Raw genomic sequence first — 23,673 nt, 5'->3', positions numbered from 1 at the left:
TTCTTCTCTTTTACGTTTTCCTAAACTAGGAAGAGAAAGAAAAGTACCTATGAAGACAAGGCAGCAGATATACATCCCATTCATGGATCAGAAGACTTAACATTATTAATATGACAATACTACCAAAACTGATCTACGGATTCAACGAAATCTCTAACAAAATCCCAGAGATCCTAAAATTTGTACGGAGAGATAAGAAACCAAGAATAGTCAAAGCAATCTTGGAAAAGAAGGGAAAAACTGGAAGACTCAGACTTTCGATTTCAAAACCTACTATAAAATGAATAGATGACGTTTAAAATTGCAAAACAAAAACAAAAAAAAAAACCCTTAAAGAAATAGAAACAATTATTTTTTAGAGATATAGATGTATGTAACAAAGAATCAGTTAAAAGATTTGAAAGTGGTTGGTCCTGGGAAAGAGGAACTGTGGGGCAGGGTGTCTGGGGACTGCTATGTATCATATTCACCCCTGCACAATGAGCTAACCTGTTAAACTACAACACTAACAAAAAAAAAAAAAAAGTTTTTAAAGAAACCAAAAACCAAAACCAAAAATAAAGGCATCAAAGACTTTACAAAAGTAGACTTAGAGTAAAAGGCCCCTATGGATTCTAGTTTTGCTTATGACATCTTAAGAGATGAAATAAATAAGTCTTAGAAAAATCAACACATAATCTGTCTTACTTTCAATTCTCATTATCTTAGGCCTTGATGGCTAATATAAAATGAATCTTTAAACTTGAATTTCAAGCTTATTACTATAAATCTATCGATAACATCAGGATCCTCTTTGCCTGGCAAAAGTGCTTGGAAGATTTTGCTTTTGGTTCACTGTCATCTCTTCAACAACTACCCCTTTCAATTCATGGTTATTACAAAACCAACATACACAATCTTTCCAATACCTTTGTTTCTCAGTTTTGTGACCTCTTTCTATAATAGCCTTGTCCTCTCATTCACTTAAGCCTGCAAAGCATTACTATTAACAATACCTGCAAATCCTCCATTATTTCAATTTCAATAACCACCTATTTTCCTGACTCCCTTTAGTACTCCAAATCCAACAATCCTTCATTCCCAGGGGATCCTTGATTCATTAATCTTACCACTTCTACTGTCCCTCAGCCCCATTATAGTCTCACTTCCCTCCTCACCCAGTTTAAATCCCATAGTTAATCACAACCATCCTATCATATCTACCCTCAACTCCTTGACTCTCTTTCACTTCATCACACTTGTGGACTTAAACCCCATCCCCGGTTAAATCCAACTCTCCACTTACAGTGTACATGCACCTGTGCAGCAGACACATACTAATGCTGACAGTTCACTTTCAATGACTGACTGCTAGCCCTAAGTTGACTCTTACTGTCCAACAATCATATCTCCTTGGTTCATTTACTCTTCTATTATTTACATGACTATTTTAGACTGTATCTCTCCTCAACTCTCTATCTCCTTCCTCATACTTATTCCTGATAGAAGGTATCAGAACAGAAGGAAACTTCTGTCCATCTATCCACCTACCTTCACCATGCTTATATATTCTGCCTTCTTTCCAATTACTTTGGATGAATTATGCACATTCCTGGCAAAGGCCTGCCCTCCTACTTGTATATTAGTTATCATCTCCTCCTACTTACTTGAGGGCATTGCTCCGCAAATTTCCCTACCTCAATTCCCCCTGCCCCCATAAGATTCATCAATCACACGATATACTCTCATTTAAAACAAAAAACAAACTTCAACACTGCTTCTTCCTTCAGCTACTACTTCATTTCTCTCCTTCTTGCTAGCAAAACTCCTTGAAAGAGGCTTTTACACTTGTAGTCTCCAAGTTCTCTTCTCCCACCCTCTGAACAACACCAATCAGACCAACATCCCACTGAAACTGCTCTCATTATTGTTATCAAATAACCCTCATATTGCCAAAACCAAAGGCCGATTTTTAGCCCTCATCTCATTTGGTATGCCAAAAACATCTGACCAAACTCATTACTCTCTCCTTCATTCACTTGGCTTACAAGACACAATATTCTCCTGATTCTTCTCTTACTTCTCTGGTTGTGCTTGTTCCTTCACCTCTTCAACCTCTAAACACTGAGGTGTTCCTCAGCTCAGACCCCAGACCTATTCTCTTTTCTATCTATAACTGCTTTCACCTAGATGTTGATGAATCCTAAATGTACAACTCCAGCCCTGAACTGCAGAATATTAAACATCTAACCTGGTCTCTGACATCTGTTTGGAAATCTAATGATCATATTCAAATGAAACTTCAGCTATTCCCCCCTAAACCTGCTTCTCCTGTAGTGATTCCTACCTAGGTTTACGGCAATTCCATCCTTCTAGGTCCTGAAGTTATACTTGATAACTCTCCCTTACATCCTACATCTGTTGTCACAGCAAACTCTGTTTGCTCTTGTAAACATATCCAGAATTTGAAGATTCTTGTGATATCTTCACTACCACTCTGCTCCAAGTCATCGTTACTTCCTAAATTATTCCAATTTGTTTTCAACTAAGGAGTATAAGAATGATCGAGTTAAGAAAAGGCAGATCATAATACCCCTCTACTTAAAACCCTCCAACAGCTTTTTGTCTTTTTGAACAAAAGCCAAAATAGTACAAGAACCTCATTTTCTACAACTATTCCCCTCTTTCTTTGCCCACTCCAACCACAGGGACTATAGCCACATCAGCCTCTTCGAGGAACAGAAAGTATGTCAGGTCTGCTCCTCCGTCAGGACCTTAGCACTTGCTGCTCTTTCTGTCTGTCGAAAGATCCACATGGCTCACTACTTCACTTTCTTTACCCAAATGTCGTCTTTTCATTGAGGCTTCCTTGGGCACCTAATTTAAAATTTTAACAGCATACTTTGCTTCTTCCTTTCCTGTTTACCTTTTTTCCTAAACATATTGTTATACAACATAGTACATATTTTACTTCTTTAACTTGTTTATTGCCTCTCACACTAACATGTAGGCTTCATTTACATCTTTGAGATTTTTGATTCTTTTGTATGTTGCTGAACCCCAGGCAACTTAGAGTAGTGCCTAGCACATAGTGGGTGTTTGACAAATATTTTAAAAATAATAAATTCGCCACTGTATTGCAGTGTCTTTTGTAGATGATAAACACAGTAGTACTCAGAAAATATTTATCTAAAAGAAATGTCAAGAAGATGATGCTTTCCTTTAAAAATATACCAAAACAACATCAAATCTAGCTTATCTCTCTGCATTGTAGAACTAAACCAATCAAACTCTAAAAAATGTATAAAAATGTATGGGTTCCTTACCTAGGTCAGCTCTTGCCTCTTTCTTCTTCTGAGAGGCCCAACCCACTAGTGAGAGTTTATCTCCTGGTTTCTCCTCTAAGCCTCTGTTCAAGCGCCAGATTTTCAGTGTATTGTCATCAGAGCAGGTAGCAATCTAAGGAGAATGAAGAAGAGATTTAAGAAGTTTGAATTAAAGATTTCCAACAACATAAAAAGTAGATGTGTCTTAAAGGCTCATGACTGGAAAACTATTTTGTTTGATATAAACAGGATATAGAAAACAGGATCTGAAAGATAATATAATTCTATTCCTTGCTTTCAGGAACCACTGCAGATTTTCAAATCAGTGTACTCTCTAGTTTCTTCTTTATATACATTCTACTGGTATGTCTTTCATTACCAGTCATTTCTTACCAAACCTAATGCTGTACTATAAACCAGGTTCATTTCATTTTATTCTCAAGAAGCTGGGCAAGTCAATATCTTTATCATCATCTATATAATGGTGAAATATTTAATTAAGGTATCTTTTTAACTCTCTCTTCCTCTTAAATGATTGATCAGCATATGTCACCAACATTCAATTTCTACGACTTTCTTCTGAATTCTGCATGTTCTGGCTGCTTTGTAAAATAATGGGATCGTTTCCAAGATCAGACTTTTAGTCCATGATTCTGGTAGGCTATGACAAGTAGAATGAAACTATTCCTTTGAGATTTTTTCCAGATAGGTAAAGGAGCAATCTGGGAAAACAAGTTCACTTGGCTGAAAGAAGTTAAAAATAACCTTTGCCCCTTTAAAAATATCTGACCATTCCTGATCTTGGTCCCAAGCCTTTTATGGCAGAGAAAGTCCAGCTTGAAGAGCTTGTGGCAAATGGCCACTGGTACCAGAGCTGTTCCCCAGCATTTGTTTATATAATTTCTCTATTTCAGTCACTAAAGAGATAGAAAAAAAAGAACACACGTTCTCTTAAGTCTTGGCCCCCAAGAGACTGGCAGCTTTTTCCTTTCCTTACTGGGAGGCCAAAAGAAGACACACATATTTAACTGCTTAACAAAAATGCTTGGAATCCTCAGTTACTCTATAGTCCATTAACAAAGGTTATTATCTACAGAGTACCCACTGTGTCTGATAATTTACATTCTTCATCTTATTTAATTTTCACAATATAAAAAGCCCTGTACTCAAATAATTTCATCTAGAAAATGGGAATAAAGTTATTTACCTAAAGTTACCATAATTAAGTGGCGGAGCTAGTAGATTCAAATATTTCCAATTTCAAAGTCTATATCTTTCCTTTTTTCCCTCTTACACTGTATTTCACCTTTCTAACTCTAGGCTAGGGACAAAGTTATCTTTAAAAACTTTTTAAAACCGGTGGCCGTCATACTAGTATAGGTAACAGCCCTGCCACTTTCTTTGACTCTTTTCTGTGCATAGAAACGAGGTCAACACATGATAGTTGCAAAGAGATGACATAATTAACTGAATAATTAAAAAACCATTTAGTATATAAGTTCTTAGTATAAGTTCTATGAAGATACAGAACTCCCATGTTAAAAGCGGATTATTTTGCTGGAAGCAGAGGAAAATGACATTGGTGTAATGCCAATGTAATTATTGGTAATTTAAGCAATGATTCCAAAAAAAGGTCTATCATAAAACTGACCACAGAAAATGGTTATATAGGCATACAGAATAAAAAGATATCCACAGTAGCACCGGAGAGCTAGCAGGGATGCCAGGAGTAGGTAGACCAGACCATGAGAAGTTTTTGGAAGATAAACTAGATGGGAACAAAACCTTCCAAATATCAATATAAGAACGGGATATGTCCACATAGTGGTTTCCTATGAACCCAGAATAACCCAAAGACCAGCGCAGGTGGGGCCAGAAAAGTGTGTGGAACTTGGGCTACTATTATATGAAATCCCTGCACATACATGGAGCTTGTTTCTGGCCTTACTACCTTTTAGGTTTTTTGATTTGTTTTTAAGTATCATTATTAATTTTTTTTTTTTTTTTAATGTGAGAGGATTTTCTTCTTTCCAGAGTGGCTAAAACATTTTGGAACTACTTTTTATGATATTTAGTCACAGACAACCTAACATTGTTAAGACTTCATAGTAAATACCGTTTAGGCAAAATGTGAAAACCCAAACCAGAAGAACAGTCAAGATGTTACCTTCAATACACCAAATTTAAAATATCCAGAAAGTTAGAAACACTAGTTCCGACTTTAGATTTTAAGATCAAATTTTAATTACCCTAAAAACTCAGTTCTATGTTTAGGAAATAACGGACTCTAGGGAACCAAGAAATCTATCCTTGTTCTTTAGTGCATAATATAATTTCTCTAATGGTAAAGTGGGATATATATGATCAATGCTGACATAGATCCTATATGGCCTCTAAATCTTTTAAATCTCTATTTAAGTATGGAAGTCTATATAACTCTCTAACCTTGGGAAAACCAACACATCTATGATCTACTTTTTAAAGAAACCACGGAGATTTGTTTACGAACCTTTGTGAAATCTGATGGACACCAGCACACAGAAGTGACCTCTTGAGAATGACCGAGGAGCACAGTAGGAGGATGCCAGGGTGTGGAGACCTAGTGCACAATAAAAAAAAACCCAAACAAGTCAGCAGAGTACCAACATTAGGTTTCCCAGACAGAGGGTTTGAATCTCTCCATAGTTGTGCCTTAAAGATCTTAAAGGTTGTTACCAAAAGCCCCTAGACATGCCTAGTTATAGCTCAGAAAATGAGTCTCAATGGGCAATGAAAGTATTTTTGTCATTGATCTCAGAAAACAGAGTGAAAATAGCCAAAGGAAGTAAATAACGAGCTTAGATACCAGTAGAGGTCTTATTTCAAATCAGGACTATCTAGCCATACATATTTTGACTAAAATTCAAGATTGGCATTGTTTCTCATCTCTTAGCTGATAAACTTTATGGAAGGATGAGGTTCAGCTACTAAGTAGCGCACTTCAAGTGGAGTCCTGTTTTTACATAGCTTAGACACTTTAAGATCTTCTGTAGCCAGCACCTCTAAGAACACTACAGGAACTAAATCTTTAAGGTACCTAAAATATGCTACCAGCTCTCTTGGGAAAAGAGGGCAGTTTTTCTTCCAAAAGAAGACTCAATCCAAAGTTATATCCCTTCATTTCTAAGATATAAACTATATTTTACATAGCACTTTGGTATCCTTTTTAGAAGAAAAATGCCTCCAAAGTTTTATTTTGGTTAATTTGCTTAAAGAAATATTGAATTTTCAAGTATTGCTATATTTTAATGTATAAAAAGGGTCACAGTGTGTAATACTACAAACGCAACTAAGAATCAATTTTCCCTCTCCCTGAATGTCACTAGTGATATGAATTTGACAGCTGTCTATTCAAGAGCTGTCAATCCCTTTCAGAGGTCATGGGAAATAATTAGCACAATATGGAGTACAAACTCACATAACTATTGTTAGCATGTGTGTTTGAAAAAGAGAAATTATTCTCTTTTCGTTTTCCCGAGGCTATGAATCATTGCTCATTTATATGAAGAAAGTGGAGGCGATTCTAGAAAGAATATTTGTGAGAATGACTAAGTAAACTTAATAGAATCCTCAGATTGTAGCTAAGAGATTTGACATGCTGATTCATAAGGTTATCCAACTTAATTATTACTACTCTTCTCTTGGGTTAAATGGCACATTTGCCTTGCTGGGTTAACTAAAGTTTAACAGAAAAGGAAGCTTTTTGTTGAATAGTATTCTAAAGGGTCTCAATGTCTATTCCTAGAATGCCACAGAGAACAATAACTTATTCTCTCACGAGGTAGCATATTTGAGAAGACTTTCAATATAGTCTCTAACTATCTCAATAGTCATGGAAATTCTCTAATAATGGGTCCCAACCATTACAATGCCTAGGAGAACCTAAACATGTACTCTAAGATTAAAATAAATTTAAAGAAAAACCAAACATCCACCAACAGAATGCATGTACATTACTGAATTTATTTACAGGATCTAAGAGAAAAAACAAAGGATAGATTCCTTGAAAAATTTTACAATTTGATAATAAAGTAGGAATAATAATAATGATGATAAAAGTCAGCATTTGTTGAATAATTACCATGAGCCAGGTACTTTATATAGCCATTAAAAATGGGGGGAAGTTTCCTCAAAAAGTTAAACAGAATTAATTACCATACAATCCAGCAATTCTACTCTTAGGAATGTACTCCTAGGAGAATTGAACATATATGTTCAAACAAGAACTTGTACACAATTGTTCATAGTAGCTTTATTCATAAAGCCAAAAAGTAGAATAATTCAAATGTCCAACGACTGATGAAAAAAATAAAATATGGTCTATACATACAATGGAATACTCAGCCATAAAAAGGATATATGAAATAATGACAAACCTTGAAAACATTGTTAAATAAAAAGAAGCCAGACATAAAAGATTGCATTACGGTATGATTCCATTTATATGAAATGTTCGAAATAGGCAAAACCACTAACCTATGGTTTCCCACGGGCTAGGGCCAGTGGGGGAATGGAGAGTGATTCTTAAAAGGTACGGAATTTCTTTTTGGAGTGATAAAAATGGGAATGGGGCAATGGTGATGGTTGAATAATATTCTGAGTACACTCAAAACCACTGAATTGTACATGTTAAAATGACTAAAATAGTGAATTTTACATCATATGAATTCTATCTAAATTTTTAAAAAATGGAGGGAGGGGCATGTTGTGGGCTGAAATGAGAACTAATGTCCCCAACAGTTTTTATGAACATTAGCAGCAAGTGTTTACACAGGTTAGGACTATCCTAGCATGGTATAGTGTACTTGGGGACTACTTGAAAGGAGATTAATTTCTTTTAATGAAACTCAGGTGGCTTCGTTTTTATTCAAATATGTTTTTTATCTATTGTTACTTCATTATAAAAATATGACCATAATTACATGATCTCATTTTTTAAAAAGCCTCCCTCTACTTTTAAGTAGGAAGAGGAGACTACTAAGTCCAAGAGTCATTTATAACTATGCATTCTGGGGATGGTCAAAACACAGAAAATTATCCTTTCTTACATGTTCTACTTGTTATAAAATAAAGACTTTACTTTAAGGCATAAGAATCTCAAAGTTAAATTCCTAGAACTATGAAGGTACCTCTAGAAGTAACTGGCTCTAACCTACAGACCTTATAAGACACTTTATATACTTAAACATGCAAAATAGATCAGCACCTTTCCTCAAATAATTTCCTTACTCTGCCCAGTTAGAAACCAAATCTAATCTTTATTTCTGCCATGAGATCATTTACACTTCCTAAAGTGTCAGGCTCAAGGCTTTGCCAGTCGGCAGTAGAATGACTGTGCCAAATCAGTTTATTTATAACCGCTTCAATACTATTCAGTGGCTATATCAGAAATGAACCAGGGAATGTGGGGGTGGGGGAGGGGGAGGTAGGAAATTGTATAGGAAAAATATAATATTAAATTTTTATTTTAAATCTTGGGCCTCAATATCAGAGTCTACCTATATTACATCTCCCCTTTGCTGGGCAGTGGTGAGGATTAAAAGGCGACTGTCTTAAGATCTAAAACTCCTTTCTTTCACTGTGTCTTCTTGTGCCCATGGACTTTTCAATGTAGGAAAATTCCTAACACTTGAGAGGATTCTGACTTTTTGAAAATGTAGCAGAATTATAAGACAACCTAACAAGTTGGATACTCGGCTTGTGTGAAATTGTTTTTAAATCCCTCTTGTTTTTATTATCATGGGAAAGAGAAACTGAACGACCTCACTGGGCAAATTCAATTTTAGGAGCAGTAAGCTTGCCAGGATCTCAAATATCAGAGTATGCACACTGAGTTATGTGTGGACAGGCAGGAGAACATCATGTCTGAACCACGTCATTCAGCACTAACATGTGACCCGGCCTAGGAATTCAGAAAGGGTCACCCATGTATGTGACAGCCACTAATTAAATATCTGAAAATGGGTTACCAACAACAGTCAAGTATCTTTGTTGAGTGTCTTTAAAGAGAAGAAATATGCCTCAACTTTCATTCCCTGAAACAACAAAAAAAGGCCTCTGTACATTAGAGAAGAGAGATAGGGAGGAACTTTGTAAGAATTGGCAATAAAACTATATCTGTATGCATATATATACACATAACATATAATTATTAACATAATTATGTACATTATTAAGAAACTGATTTTAACAAATAATTGGTGCATAAGTATTTTTTAGATAATCCTTTATTATACTTTTTGGCATGTCTGAATTTCTTTTTAAGAAGAAATTTAAAAGATACAAACTTTGGTAGGAATAAAGTCCTGATAAACTGGGAGCCAAAGTTAGAGAAAGAAGTGTAGTTAAGACAGTGAAAGAAGGAGAACGGGAAAATAGGAAAATAGTGAGATAATATACATAAGACCAAATTTGAAAATATAAGACAGAAGCATTAGTGCTAGTGACATACATTATTAAAGTTTAAAATTCAAGTTGGAAGAATTTTATAGACAAGAAGCTAGGTAAAAACTCTTATCACAAGATAGAAACCTCAAGCATATGTTTTATAAGCAAATTTACATTTAAAAATACAACGAATAAAATAAATATGCTTGTAGAAAGAGGCAACTCCAACACAAAAGCATCTTGCATAGAACAATATCTCCACCTTGTGACCATCTAGAATACTGTTACTAAAAGCTTTTAATAAGGCAGCGTTGCCTTTTTACAACTCTAGACTTATAGAGAAATCATTTGTTAGTACTGTTCCCAAGACCAGATGAAATTAAACTAAGGAACTATGCTTCACACCTGGCAGGTTCTACCCTGGTCCTAAAACAACATTAAAGATATGATTTCCTAGGAGTTGGCAGGACTAAAAATAATATAATTTTCTCCAGAGAAGGGATCTGATTGAACCTATGAGCCTATAAAATTTTAGCCATTATGGTGAGTTCATACATTTTGGAATTTAGAGTTAATGTCAAGGACATTTCAGTTCACCAACATCAAGGACATTTATGAAATTACGAGGAAACCCAGAAGATAATTTCTAGCTCAAGGAAAACAATGCCTAATGTTTTTCTTTCTCTTGAACTCCTAGACATTTCTATGATTAATTATTCCCATGAGAGCTATTTTTCAGTGGTCAGTAAATGCTACTTGGTGTGTAACATTTCAATTTTCCCCACTGGACTTCAAATGAACAGCTTTATATTTCTTAGCTTACAGCAGTCACCTTAGAATCACTGTTATTTGAAAAGTAAAAATATGTGCAGGTAGATATACATATAAATTTGTGTAACAGAAATGGGAAATCTGTAAAATCAAAAAAAAAAATTAAATAATGCTATTAAATATATACAAAACTAATAGAGTAGCCACATCTATTTTAGCAGCCTGAAGACTGAACCACTTATAAGACAAGAGTAATGAATATAATTATTATACAAATATTTCCGAGTGTTTTGTGCAAGGCTCTATGGCTATTTTGGGTATAGACTGACATAATCAAAGTACGACACATATTTTTAATGCGAGTTTGAAAACACAGGGAAGAAAGGCAGTACAGCATGTTTTTCCAGGGAACCGAACAAAGTAATTAAGGTGCTTTCCAGTTACCCAATTTCCAAATTTCCTAATAATCTGTGAAACTATTGGAAGATACGAATTGTTATTTCTGGGAAGCTCTGGTCATGAAAGTGTGATACATTCTGTGACAAATAGAGTAAGAGTCTGGTTATTACATTAAGAGGCAAGAAGCAACTTTTACAGAACATCTAAGGTAGAAAAAGTTAACAGTATGTGTTTATACTAAACTTACTTCATCATGGACAGAAGAAATATTTGTAAGAATACTTTAGTCTTACATTTGTGGGGGAAGTTTGACCACTTACCTTCCAGATGTAGGCAGCTTCATCACTTGAGCCACTGACTAAAAACTGGTCATCTGGACTAAGACTGGATTTAATGTAAAAGGTAGAGTTCTGATGTCCATTGAAGATAGCCACTGCCAGAGGGGAAAAACCAAATTACTTGTTTATTTTATTTTATTTTTTATTTCCAGTGTTCAAATAAAATGCAGATAGTATACATGTTCTAATGAGTTTTATTAGTGCATTGACTATTGAAGTTAATGGTCAAGCTATAGTCACCAAATTAAAAGGGAACTAGACATTGCCAGAAAATAAAGGAAATATCAGAAATAGGCTTTATATTAGATTTAATCTCATGATCTAAATCCAAATACTTGACATGGGGATAGTTATAAAGAAAGTGATGAAAAACATTCTTAAAGGACAAGAATGGAACCAATGTCCAATTTTTTAGTAAAATGCATTTATTATATACTCTCTCCCCATCCCAGGGCAGGGCTTTCTGCATTGCATAATACATTGGTCTTTCTTTCAAATCTCTTGAGGATAAATTTCACATATCTTATTCTTTCCTCACTAGACATTATAGTACTTTAAATAAAATAGGTATTCAAACATTTATTGCATGAATAGGCAATAAAATAAGTAAAAAGAGATTTATAGATAGCTTATATGGGATGAGGGAATCTTTTTAACCCAGCGCTTTAAGTAGGTTGAATAGTAGAAGTCGCTAGTAGCTCTGGTCATTTGTAAGATACTCCAACTAGGTTTCGTTTAGACTTTAGGTTTAACTTCTCACTATCCATGGTAAAAGCGCAAATAATCTAATCTAGTATAATGTGATCGACAGGTTCTTCTATCCTGGGAGACCAAAACCTGAGGTCTCTGGCATTAGAACACTACTACAAGGAAATAAAAGAAAAAGGAAATCTGTCAGCAGAGAAATTAAGAATACATTTTAAGAATACGTTTGGGCACGAAAAAATTTCACTCCAATATGCTACCAGAGGGGAAAAAAAGGAACTTAACAGCTTTCCAGAAATCTGATTTCACAGAAATCCCTACCTTTTGCTAGAATAAAACTGGAAAAAAAATCTTTGTATTTATAGCTTTTCAGGAAAAAGCCTACATATCAAACACTCTACATTAAACATTTTCACTGTAAAGTTAAGCAGGATGTGAATCAGTAGATACCCATATTACAGACCTACTGTGTTTGGGTCTATTAGTAATTATGCATGTGCTTTACTGAAAGATTGTACTATGAGCAAACATGTTTCTAGAAATTATGAATTATATCCATAGTTTGCCAATCAAAAAAAAAAACTGGCATAACAAACAATTGTTTACTTCTTAGTTTTCACTAAAAATCAAGGTTTGTGTTAAAAATTCTAATTAATATATGTAATTAAAGCTACTAAAATAATCTGAATGTAAAAAAGTTATAGGTTTGTGAAAAAGGATCTTGAGAAAAGAGTTTTATGCATGGTCAAACTGGTTAAGATTGGAATAAATTTAGTTAAGTAAATGAGTTTTAGTATCAATTGGACTTTCAGTCTGTTCTTGGTGAAGAGATTATGAAAAGTTTTTCTTTACCTATAAGTAATCTACCTAAAAAATAGTGATTTTATATTTTATCTAAATAATCTCTTATGTTATCAAGCCTTTGATTTTAAGAGCTGAGTTTTACTTACAACTATTTAACTTTCTGTATTTACCTGAAAAGTCTTTGTCACCACAGTTAAATGGAGAACTAAGTACTGTCTCATAGTGACCTATGATCATATTTGAGTGTTCTAAAACTTTTTGATATTTTTTGACAAATTTTCCATGATCAAATTTTAAATGAAGTCCTTTTAACTTCAACTAACTTTGTAATTTTCTAGAGGGCCCCTAGAACATTTCAAAGGATTTGTTCTCTTTTTCATAAAAAAAAAAAAAAAAAAAAAAAAGAAAGAAAAAGGTCATTAAACTAATTGGCTTATTTGGTATGTTAAATTACATGGAAAACGGTGCCAAATATGTGTTGATAAACCTTAAAAGTTATATTGCATGGGTGAATATTATTAACATAAGTGTTCTAAAAATTCTATGCAATCCCTAAAAAACTTTCCTGGTTGTGTTATGACTAATAATTCTACTATCTTAAATAGTGCTAGAGAGAGAACTAAATTTTTTTGTCAATTGCATTGTAATCGGATTTTAACTAAGTTTTTGTCATTTACAGACAGTTTTTGTTTTACAGTGATGCTTTTGCAAACGTGCTTCATCTTCAAAGAGATTCATGGAAAATATTCTAGAATATAGGTTTCTGATAACTTTCAGATAATATCACTGAACTGGGTAAGCATTTGTAACTCTAATGGAAATTGATGGCTTCATAAAACTGCTAACAAAATATCAACACAAATTAATTACATGGGACTAAATGAACTAATTAAGATGATTATAATTTTTATAACTTTTTATTTGAAGTATTACTGGTTCTTTAATCTTTAATTTATAGAAGTAAGGACAGTTTTCTTCCTCCTGAGTTACCTAAGATCCACAGCAATTTGGTAAATTATACCTTTCTAAGCAGGATTGAAAGATTTATCTTTTTCTCCCTATTTGATCTCTATAGAATTCGGAAAGTCTTAGTTGGTATTCTTATTTCCATGGCAGTATAGTTATTTACATAAATTCACTAAGAATCAGTTCCCTTTGTAACAGGACAGAATTGGAAATACTTGTTATACTACCAAAGCTTTGACTGGAATGTTATGTTTGAGAGAGACATGCATAGACTCAGATATGACCAGACAGCTTTAAGGATCTAAGATTAGCTTTATGGAAGTCAATAAAGACCCTCTGGAAATACTAGCCTGATAACTGGCTTAGAGGGTTCCCAGCAGCTTTACCAGGTTGAAAGAAAGGTAACTTCCTGGCAGGTGCAGGACTCTGAGGATATTTTGGAGACCTCAAGAAGAGAAGAATTAACCCAAATCTAAAGGTATTACAGGTAAAATCTGATGGCAAGTATTTGGCTTGGCTTCTTAGTCTCAAGAGGCTGTTAAAAGTTTAATCTGGAGATATCTTATGAAAGTTCCAGCAATATAGATTTAAAAGAGCCTATATGATCAATTGCTATTCTTGATGCATTTATGTAAACAGTCAGGCCAAGATTTTTGAAACTTGACTTACTCTACAAATAATTAATTTTAATTTGGCTATCTTTGATAAAAATAAGGGTGCTTTTTAGAGAAAAAACATTTTGTTCCAATGGAAACTATAATACGTACTTGCAGATATTAGATTCTATTTCTATTAACTGTCTTTGAGGTTTTGTTTTCTACCTATAAATTGGACTGGATCCTGAATTCTAGTTTCCTCAAATACTTGGCTAACAACTCTCTAAACTAACATTTCCAATTTTTCCTTCACTTTTGACTTGGGATCATTGAGAACTAAAGCTGCCCTTTTCCTGAAGCCCTACAAACTAAAGCTGAACAACTTAATATAAACTTAAGAGAAATCACCACAATATTCCATGTTTAGACAATTTTCATGCCTGTTGTTGCATAAGCCATTCAGAAAGTTTACCTGAACGTCTGATGACATCATCAAAGACATTTCCTTCTGCAAAAGATGCTTCAACTCTGACATCCAGAAATCTTAACTGGCTGCCTGCTAGGCTCAGAAAGTAGTTTATAATTTGCTCTACCCATTAACTTTTGTTTTGCTTTTGTTTGCCCAGACATGCCGCTTATTAAATACCTAAATTCTTGCTTACACATATAGGCCTAACTTATGAAACCAAGTGTATGACTGCCTCTTGAAATGAATTTAACTGGGCTACTGTCAGGACTAAGACACTGGTCAGTGAGACGGAACAATCTACCAAAGCAGCTTCTAGATTGTAAAATGCGTCTCTTTGGCATGAGGATTAATTTAAGCTGATTATTTCTAAGAAACAGAAGATTCATGAAGTTTTTCTTGTTACTTCCCCTTTAACTGTCTAAAAGAATTTACATAAGGGGCATGTTCCCAGAATAGAGCTATTACCAGAGGTATCTATAAAGAATATGGGCTAGGTATGGGGAGGGAAGACTAGAGATCAGAGATTTGCTCTGTGTTCCATTGTCTCTGTATGGCTCAGCAAACATTTATTTATCAAACAATTGCTTTTCCATCTCTATGTGATTTGCCTTCCTCCCCTCTCAAGTCCCAAACCACTACCGCCTTCTCCTTAGCTCAAGACAGCATATAAGCTCAACTGCCCAGTCTGTCCATGCCCTCCTCCAATATTCTTGTGGAACCCTTTATATACAAAATTAAATTGAATTTTCTCCTGTAAATCTGTGATACATCGATTTAATTCTTAGACCAGCCAGAAGAACCTAGAAGGGTACAGGAAAATTTCTTCCACCCAAACAATACATAAAATAAACAGACTCCTTTATTCTGAATACAACTTCAAAATCTAACTGTTCATCTTTCTCAACTCTATAAACTATGAATGAAAAACTGTAGACCAAATTTCCCACTATACCTATAAGTGTTTATTGCCCTCTGCTGGAATAAGAAAGGCTAGCAAAATGTATACTATTAATGTCTCAAATCATGCAAAAAATACTTCTCAAACCTCTTGGCTTTAATTAGATCAATTTAATCTTTCTTTGATAATTTGGGCTCTTAAGTGCTTCATTAAAGTGCTTCAGAGTTGTCCTTATGAGCATCACTTAGTGTAATAAAATTCTGTGAATTAAAAGTATGGGAGATCAAGTTTTGAGCCCAGGATCCTTTTTGAAGTTTTGAAAAAGACAAGCAATCACCAGATGTGTCACACATACACACATTTGTCTGTTACTCAATTTTTAAGAAACTATCTCTCTCTCTCTCTACATATCTATCTACATATCTATGTATCTAGAGAGCCAATTAAATTATTTTAGGAGCACAGGAAAAAAGTTGCTTAATTATTAATAAAGTGGCCTTGGGCATATCTGTTTGATGGAAGAGGGACAAAATTGAACTCCAGGTTCCTTTCAGTGCCACACTATAACAACATGATAACCGAATTAGAAGTTGTTCAAATTCTGATTCCATTCAGGAAAACAGCAAAAGTTATAAAATCCTTTTCCCAAATGCTCGTCTTGTTTAGACAACACTAGACCTATTTCAGGGCATTGGAAATGCCAACTGTGATGCTGTCACAGATGAAGTCCTAATAATGGCTCAGGGCAGTCTTTGGAAACTTCTATAAAAGCCTGCTAAGTTCTGTACTATTTTGAGATTTCTTGTTTACCAGCACGTCTTACTTTTGTGGAAACTGGGTAGATCAAGGAAATTGGTTATAGAATTCAAAGTCTATTTCCGACAGAGCCATATCTGAGAAAGAGCCAGGTTACTAACATGTAGTTTGCTTAAGTAATTAATAATGTTCTTAAAATTATGCACCTCAAATAACCCTTAGAGTACACTGGAGAAACTATGGTTTCTTTTTTAAAATGTCATTTATTAGCTTAAAATATCAGATTTCACTTTTAATTTCCCTGAAGAAAAAAGGGTAAGGGTGGGGAAAACATAAAAGAGATAAAAGTCTCTGTCTAACATTGAGAAGGCTAAGGTAGGTGGGAATTATTTTAGGGGCTTAAAAAATTCAGGCCCCTGATTTAATGAACCCACAAACAAGACAAAAGTTGAGCAGAACATCCCACAAAAATTGATATAATTCTTAACATAGCCATAAGTTATGTCACATAGAGCAGGATTCTGTTTATACTTGTGAAATCATCACAAAGAAAGCATACTTATGAAAACACTGCTAGAACTAATCAAAGACCCTAAAATCCTATGTCTTAATAAATTTGGCTTAGAAAAAAATCAACATTAAATTATCATTAACAAAAAAGTCTGCATTAGTTTCTGGGTAAGAATTTGAATGACTAAGCTCTTACCTGGAGAAGTCTTTAATCCAGTCATATTGAACATGTAGATGTTGTCATCTGTGCAGTTGGCAAATAAAGTAGAGCCGGTGGAATCTAAAATCAGACTTGAGTATCCTGGAGAAGGGAAACTTTAGTTAGCATGTCCTGGTGACAGTGAGAAGTAATGAGGTAAAATGATGAGGCTAAAAGATTATTCCATAAGAAGAATCATCAAAATTCTTCCCTGAAATATATACAAACCAAATATATTCTTGTTTATGCAACCACATATTAGAGTTTCTCAAGTCTTGTGTTGCTGAAAATGAGTTTGATATTTTAAAATTTTAACAAAAACTTATATCTCCTAAAAAGTCCTACAAAAAAGTCCTACGGTCTACAGAAAAGCTTACCTAGTTTTCGAGTGCTGCTACCTGGGTACAGGAAAGACTTGGATGCTATAGGTTCTTGTCGATAAGCAGTATAATTCTTACGTAAATCCCATATTTTGATTACCCTAAAAACCAAGATAAAGAAACAGTTATTTTGTAGTCCTTCTCCAACCCCAACCAGTTCCAACTATAATGAATGTAAAATGACTTTTAATCTAACTCCTCTAGCACATCAACCAGGTACAGTGAGGACATCTCATCGTAAAGAATGAATTATCTCTTTCTGTTGTCTCCAATGTCAGGCTTACAATTCTGGTAGAAGGGAAACAGATGTGACCCGACCCAGTGTTAGGTAACTTTGTGTTTATTTCAAGGGAGCGGAAAAGGAAGATGAAAGTTGGGCACTGATAGTCATTGTTTAATTGCTTGTAGAAAAAAAAAAATCTCCCACGCCTTTAATAATCTCCATATGACCTCTGACAACATAAGTAACAAGCTCTGTCCCTATGGTTATCTCTCTATATGTAACTCCTTAAGTAATCTAAACAAATTTCCCTGTAAAATAAAGTACTTTTTCATTTCATCTAATGAGATATTTGTCTTATTCCTCTATATCTAATTTGTAGGCAGCTTGAAAACACAAACTTGGTGGAACAGGGCAGTCAGTATCCTTGGAAACAAACAGAGCAAGCTCTCACAGCCATTCACTAGCACAACTGATAAACTTTCAGATAATCCTTCATTCGTGCCTCAGAACTGGGTCCACAGAAGTTTCAGTGTCCAGAGGACACAACAGAAATCCTAGTTTATTAAGCCACCACCTTTTAAAATTACATTTGTTGAAGGCATTAATGTCCTGGAGATATAATGGGCAAATAAGGGAGCAAAGGGTGCTTAAAAAAGAAAGAGTCACTGTACTCACATAACTTTTATTCTAACAAAGCAACCAATCAAGAAGTACCACAAACTTATTTGGAAGATAAAAATTCAGACCAATCATGGATGGGTTGTAGGTACATAAAAGTCATTAGGCCTTACTATCGATCCCAGCAATGTCAATTACATCTTTGGAATCAGATTTCTTCTTTTAGGATCTTACTAAACCCAAGAAGATAAGCTCCAAGATAGCAGAAATTTCACTCCTCAAAAAAAGATCACTGACTAAATTGTAGTGCATAGACAAGCAAGCTACCCATCCAGCTTCTCTATAATAGCAGCCAACACTGCTCACACGTGCTAAGTGTGACATGTATATTATCTCAATTAATTGAGCAAGAGTCCTAACTATATCTTTTCCAGAATGATCTATAGTTTGTATTTTTACCTGGGTACTCACTATGTTGAAAGTTAAAAGCATATACATTCAGTTATAATGGGGCTGGGTGACTTCTCCATCACAGTTCATGAAACAGACCTTGTCTAAAGAACCAAAAAATGAACTCTTACCCATCCACAGCTCCTGCTGAGATTAATGTATTTTCATCTTGAAAGAGGACCACAGTAACACTCTGTTGGAAATCCTAACAGCACAAGGGAGAAAAGAAGGAAATTCTATTTTGGATATCGCAATCTTCACCTTCAAGACACCAAGGTACTAAAGGTGCTTTTTCTCCTCCCAAACTCTGAGTTAGACTAAATCTTTTCTCTCCAATAATCCTTTCCTCTCCAAAAATCAGATATATATGCTGACCAAGAAGTACTTTTACCTAAACATCATTAAATTATACTATATAGTGTTAACACTTCGACTTACAGTCAAGAAACAAATTGGTGATCAAGAGATTTAACTTGTTCAAGCCTACGGGCCCTACTTAGGCTAGCGTCGATAAGCTATGTATCCGTAAGAAACTCATTTAACTTTCCTGTTTCATCTATAAAATGTTACTGTCTACCTAGATTACCACATAAGAGTGTTGAAATAATTATTAATGAAAGATTACACGCTCTGAGAAATTTAAAGGTGCTTAATGAAATTTTACCTAATGACTGTTAAAAAGTTTTCTTGGCTCAGAGGCTAATTAAATGTCTGAAATGTTACTCATTTTAACTTTACCTGACCGCCAAAGACCTCATGCCAACCCTCTCAATTTCCTCCTTTCACGCCTGTGTCCTGTTCATGGTATGCTATTTTAAGTCCTAATGTTTCAGTAACTACACTTCCTCAAAGTATTAACTTGGATTCTATAGACCAGTAATATTAGAAAAATAAACACATTAAAGTAAGAGCAATGGTGTTTTGTTTTTTAAGTAAAAAGATGTATTATGGGCATTCTTTGACTTCGACCAGCAGATGTTAGAGAGGTACTACATTCTGGCCTAATGTTTCCCAATATACTTAATAATATTTTGCCAAATTTTTAAAAAATATACTAAAAACTCCCATCTTTTCTGTAGTTATGAAAACAGGGATTCTTCCCTCCCATAGAAAACTATCATAGTACTTAACATGCTTCTTAAAACTATTCCCCCTTGCCTAATGAATACTGTATATAAAGTGTATGTATGGAGATCCCTAGGGATGGGGCCCAGGAAGGTGAATTTTTAACATGTTCCCCGGGTTACTCTGTTGCACATTAGGTTTTAAAAACCACTATTGTAGGTATTGAATAAGCACTAAGCAATAAACCCACTGATATCCAGAGGAAATGAAGATTCTCATTCACTTAAGCTATAGCTCCTATTTTATGTCCAATAAATTCCCTAAAATAAGATTCTATCCCACTATTAAGATCTATACACATATATGAAACTGTAACACTTTACCACAGAAGGAGCAAGTCCTTTCGAATTCTGTTTCTTCTTAGGCTTCGAAGGGGTTTGCTTGTCTAAGGTATTATGAGCTCCACTGATTTGATTCACTTGCCTGTAAAATCCATCTGAAAGATATTCCAAAGGTTACTGATTTAGGATTCAGAGCTTCACTCCTATGCTAAACATAACATTTACACATGAGATTTCAAAAATTAACTATTCTTTATTAGATTAGTGAAATTAGAAGCCAGCAAAGCTACTTACACTACATCTCTTATGGTGAGATTATAATGTATAAAAAGGAACTAAGTACATGGATATTTATAGCAGTTTTATTCATAATTGCCAAAACTTGGAAGCAACCAAGATGTCATTTAGTAAGTGAATGTATGAATAAACTGGTGTGTCCAGACAATGACATATTTATTATTCAGTGCTACAAAGAAATGAGCTACCAAGCCAAGAAAAGAGCTACAAAGAAATGAACTACAAAGCCAGGAAAAGAGATGGAGGAATCTTAAATACATATTACTAAGTAAGACAAGCCAATCTGAAAAGGCTACACAAAGATTCTAATCATATGACGTTCAGGGAAAGGCAAACAACATGGAGACAGTAAAACATCAGTGGTTGCTAGGGGCTGGAGGGGGCAGGATAAACAGGTCGAGCACGGAGTATTTTTAGGGCAGTGAAATTATCTTGTATATTATAATATACATATTATTCACTTATCAAAACCAATAGGATGTACAATACCAAGAGTGAACCCTAATGTAAAGTATAGACAGACCTTGAGGGACAGTGATATGTCAGTATATGTTCATCAGCTATTAACAAATGTCCAATTCTGGTGTGGGATGTTGACAGCGGGAGAGACTGTGTAGGGGCAGGGAATGTCAGTACAGAGAGAACTCCCTGAACTTTCTGTTCAATTTTGCTGTGTATCTAAAGCCACTCTAAAAAATAGTCTGTTGAAAAATAATTTAAAAAAAAAAAAAAAGAATTAAGCATGGATATGATCACAGATCTGCTTAATGGCATCACGGGGCAATGCGAGTGCAATCATCTCTAATCCAATCCAGTTCTTTACAGCCAAAAAACCTAATTAAAAGATCATTTACCAGTGAGCTCATGCATTAATAATTTCAATTTCATCAAAAAATTAGGTAGACAGCACCATAGTTCAGAAGACAAAATGAGGCAAATACAGAGGGTAATACTTGCAACAATCACTGAGATCCTAGAATTAGAATAATAAACAGAAATGGAAGAGTAAAAACATGTGCCATCCTGGTAGTTGTTAAGTAAAATCCATAAACCTTTCATTCAAAATAATTAAGTATGGGGACAGCCCACATTTATCAAAATTGAAATGGAACCTGAAACTTACTGGATTTAGTTAACCTATGTCACTGTTAAAAAAAAATGAAATGGAACTAGACTACCTTTTTTGTTGCACCTGGTGTCCCAGACCATAATGTTGCCATCTCTTCCACCTGTACAGAAGACAGCTGTGGAGAAAGTTCATCACAAAGTTAACAAAACTAGTCAATGACACACTTCAATTTAAGTTTCCCAGAGTGTCTTTTATATGCTAGTTCTATGGTTGGCATTGAAGATTAAAAATAAAAAAGTATATGGCTCAAAAACAAAAGAGAAAGCAGAGCTGTGAAGGGAAAGGATTATAAAGAACTCAAAATACTTATGTTGAACAAAAGCTTTAAATGTATTCTTCTCTGTGTAAGTTTTCTTAAAACTACATAAAATGTTATATACAGATATAGTAAAGTTACAGTAAGAGTAATAATAAATAAGCAATGACCAAAATATACTGAGTGCATACTAAGTGCTAGACACTATTCTAAGTGCTTCATATAAATTATCTCAATCTTTGCTATTGGCCCTTTAGGTAGGTATTATTATCCTCATTTTACAGATGAGAAACCTAAGGCACAGAGAGGATAAGTAAATTTAAAGGTATTCTTGGCAGGATGAATCCAGAGTCCATACTCCAAACCTCTAAGCTATACTGTTTCAGTAAAAAATATGAACAAAATTTGTGAAAAAGGTTGTCTCTGGGGATAGAAGGAGAGCAATGGGATTGCAGAAGGAAATGTAGGAGAACTTCAATTTATCTACAATGTCCTATCCTTTAAAATTAAACTAAAACAGCTCTGTGTTCTGTGTGAAAGAGTAAATACATTCCAAACCAAACTACCTGCATTAGTTGTACACTGGAAAAAATATAAAAATTACCTGAAGGCTCTAAAGAGATTGAAGAAAAACATGAAATTTTTGGAGGACAGTCAATACCTGAAGCATATGATTGGTCTGGGGTAAATGACTCATCTTTTGTGGTTTTACCTTGAGGGCAGCCACAGTTGCAGCATTAGTACCAGGCAGCTAAAATGGCAATTGAAAAACTTGCCATCTTTCAATCCGCAGGAACTAAGAAAAGGAGACATGGGGCAACAAGAGCTGCCAGAGTGAGGGGGTAACCCTGGAGAGAGCCAGAGAAAGGGAAACCCTAACTCTCTGTTTAAACGCAGAGCAAGTCCAAGAGCAAGTCCAAGGCCGCTAATCACCAGAGAAATGCAAATTAAAACCACAATGAGATATCATCTCACAACCGTCAGAATGACTACCACCAAAAAAAAAAAAAAAAAACAGCAAGTGTTGGTAAGGATGTGGAGAAAAGAGAACCCTCATATATTGTTGGTGGGACTGCAAATTAGTATAGCTGCTATGGAAAACAGTATGGAGGGATATACCTTTTTACCCAGCAATTGCACTGCTGGGTATTTATCCAAAGAAAACCAAAACAATAATTCATAAAGATCTATGCACTCCAATATTCACGGCAGCACAATTTATAATAACCAAGATATGGAAGCAACCTAAATGTCCATCAACAAATGATTAGATAAAGAAATTATGGTTCATATATACAACAGAAGAGTACTCAGCCATTAAAAAAAAAATGAAATCCTACCATTTGCAATGACATGGATGGACCTAGAGGTTATTATGCTGAGTGAAATAAATCAGATGGAGAAAGATAAATACCATATGATTTTACTTATATGTGGTATGTAAGGAGCAAAAAAACAAACTAATCAAAAACAGACACATTAATATAGAGGACAATTTGGTGATGGACAGAGGGGAGGACTGAGTTTAGGGGGCTGGGAGAATGGGGTGAAGAGTTAAAGAAGTACTAATTAGTAGTTGATAGTTGGGCATGGGGATGGAGAACACGACACAAGAAATGCAGTTAGTATTAATATGATGGCTAAGTGGAGGGCGAGGGGAGGGAGGGAGCAATTGGAGGGATTGTTTTATGAACAATATAGATGTCTAACCAATGTACTGTATACTTGAAACTAATTTAAACAAATAAGTTTATTAAAAACAAAAACAAAAA

At 34.7% G+C, this 23,673-nt stretch overlaps 1 protein-coding gene across 1 annotated transcript in view; it reads right to left on the bottom strand.

Moving 5' to 3' along the window:
* Positions 1 to 23,673, bottom strand: part of DTL (denticleless E3 ubiquitin protein ligase homolog) — a 43,561-nt gene that overhangs the window by 8,514 nt on the left and 11,374 nt on the right. The window contains exons 6-13 of the mRNA XM_016166505.2: positions 21,695 to 21,760; positions 20,262 to 20,374; positions 18,945 to 19,018; positions 17,520 to 17,623; positions 17,140 to 17,244; positions 11,222 to 11,334; positions 5,815 to 5,904; positions 3,306 to 3,438 (exon numbers count right to left, since the gene is read on the bottom strand). Of these exons, the coding sequence (XP_016021991.1) occupies positions 3,306 to 3,438; positions 5,815 to 5,904; positions 11,222 to 11,334; positions 17,140 to 17,244; positions 17,520 to 17,623; positions 18,945 to 19,018; positions 20,262 to 20,374; positions 21,695 to 21,760 (798 nt within the window). The remainder of the gene's footprint in view (positions 1 to 3,305; positions 3,439 to 5,814; positions 5,905 to 11,221; positions 11,335 to 17,139; positions 17,245 to 17,519; positions 17,624 to 18,944; positions 19,019 to 20,261; positions 20,375 to 21,694; positions 21,761 to 23,673) is intronic.

Source organism: Rousettus aegyptiacus, unplaced genomic scaffold (genome assembly GCF_014176215.1).
Source record: "Rousettus aegyptiacus isolate mRouAeg1 unplaced genomic scaffold, mRouAeg1.p scaffold_m13_p_17, whole genome shotgun sequence".
NCBI lineage: Eukaryota > Metazoa > Chordata > Mammalia > Chiroptera > Pteropodidae > Rousettus > Rousettus aegyptiacus.
The sequence above is the reverse complement of the archived record's forward strand: the minus strand, read 5'-3'. Positions and strand labels throughout refer to the sequence as shown.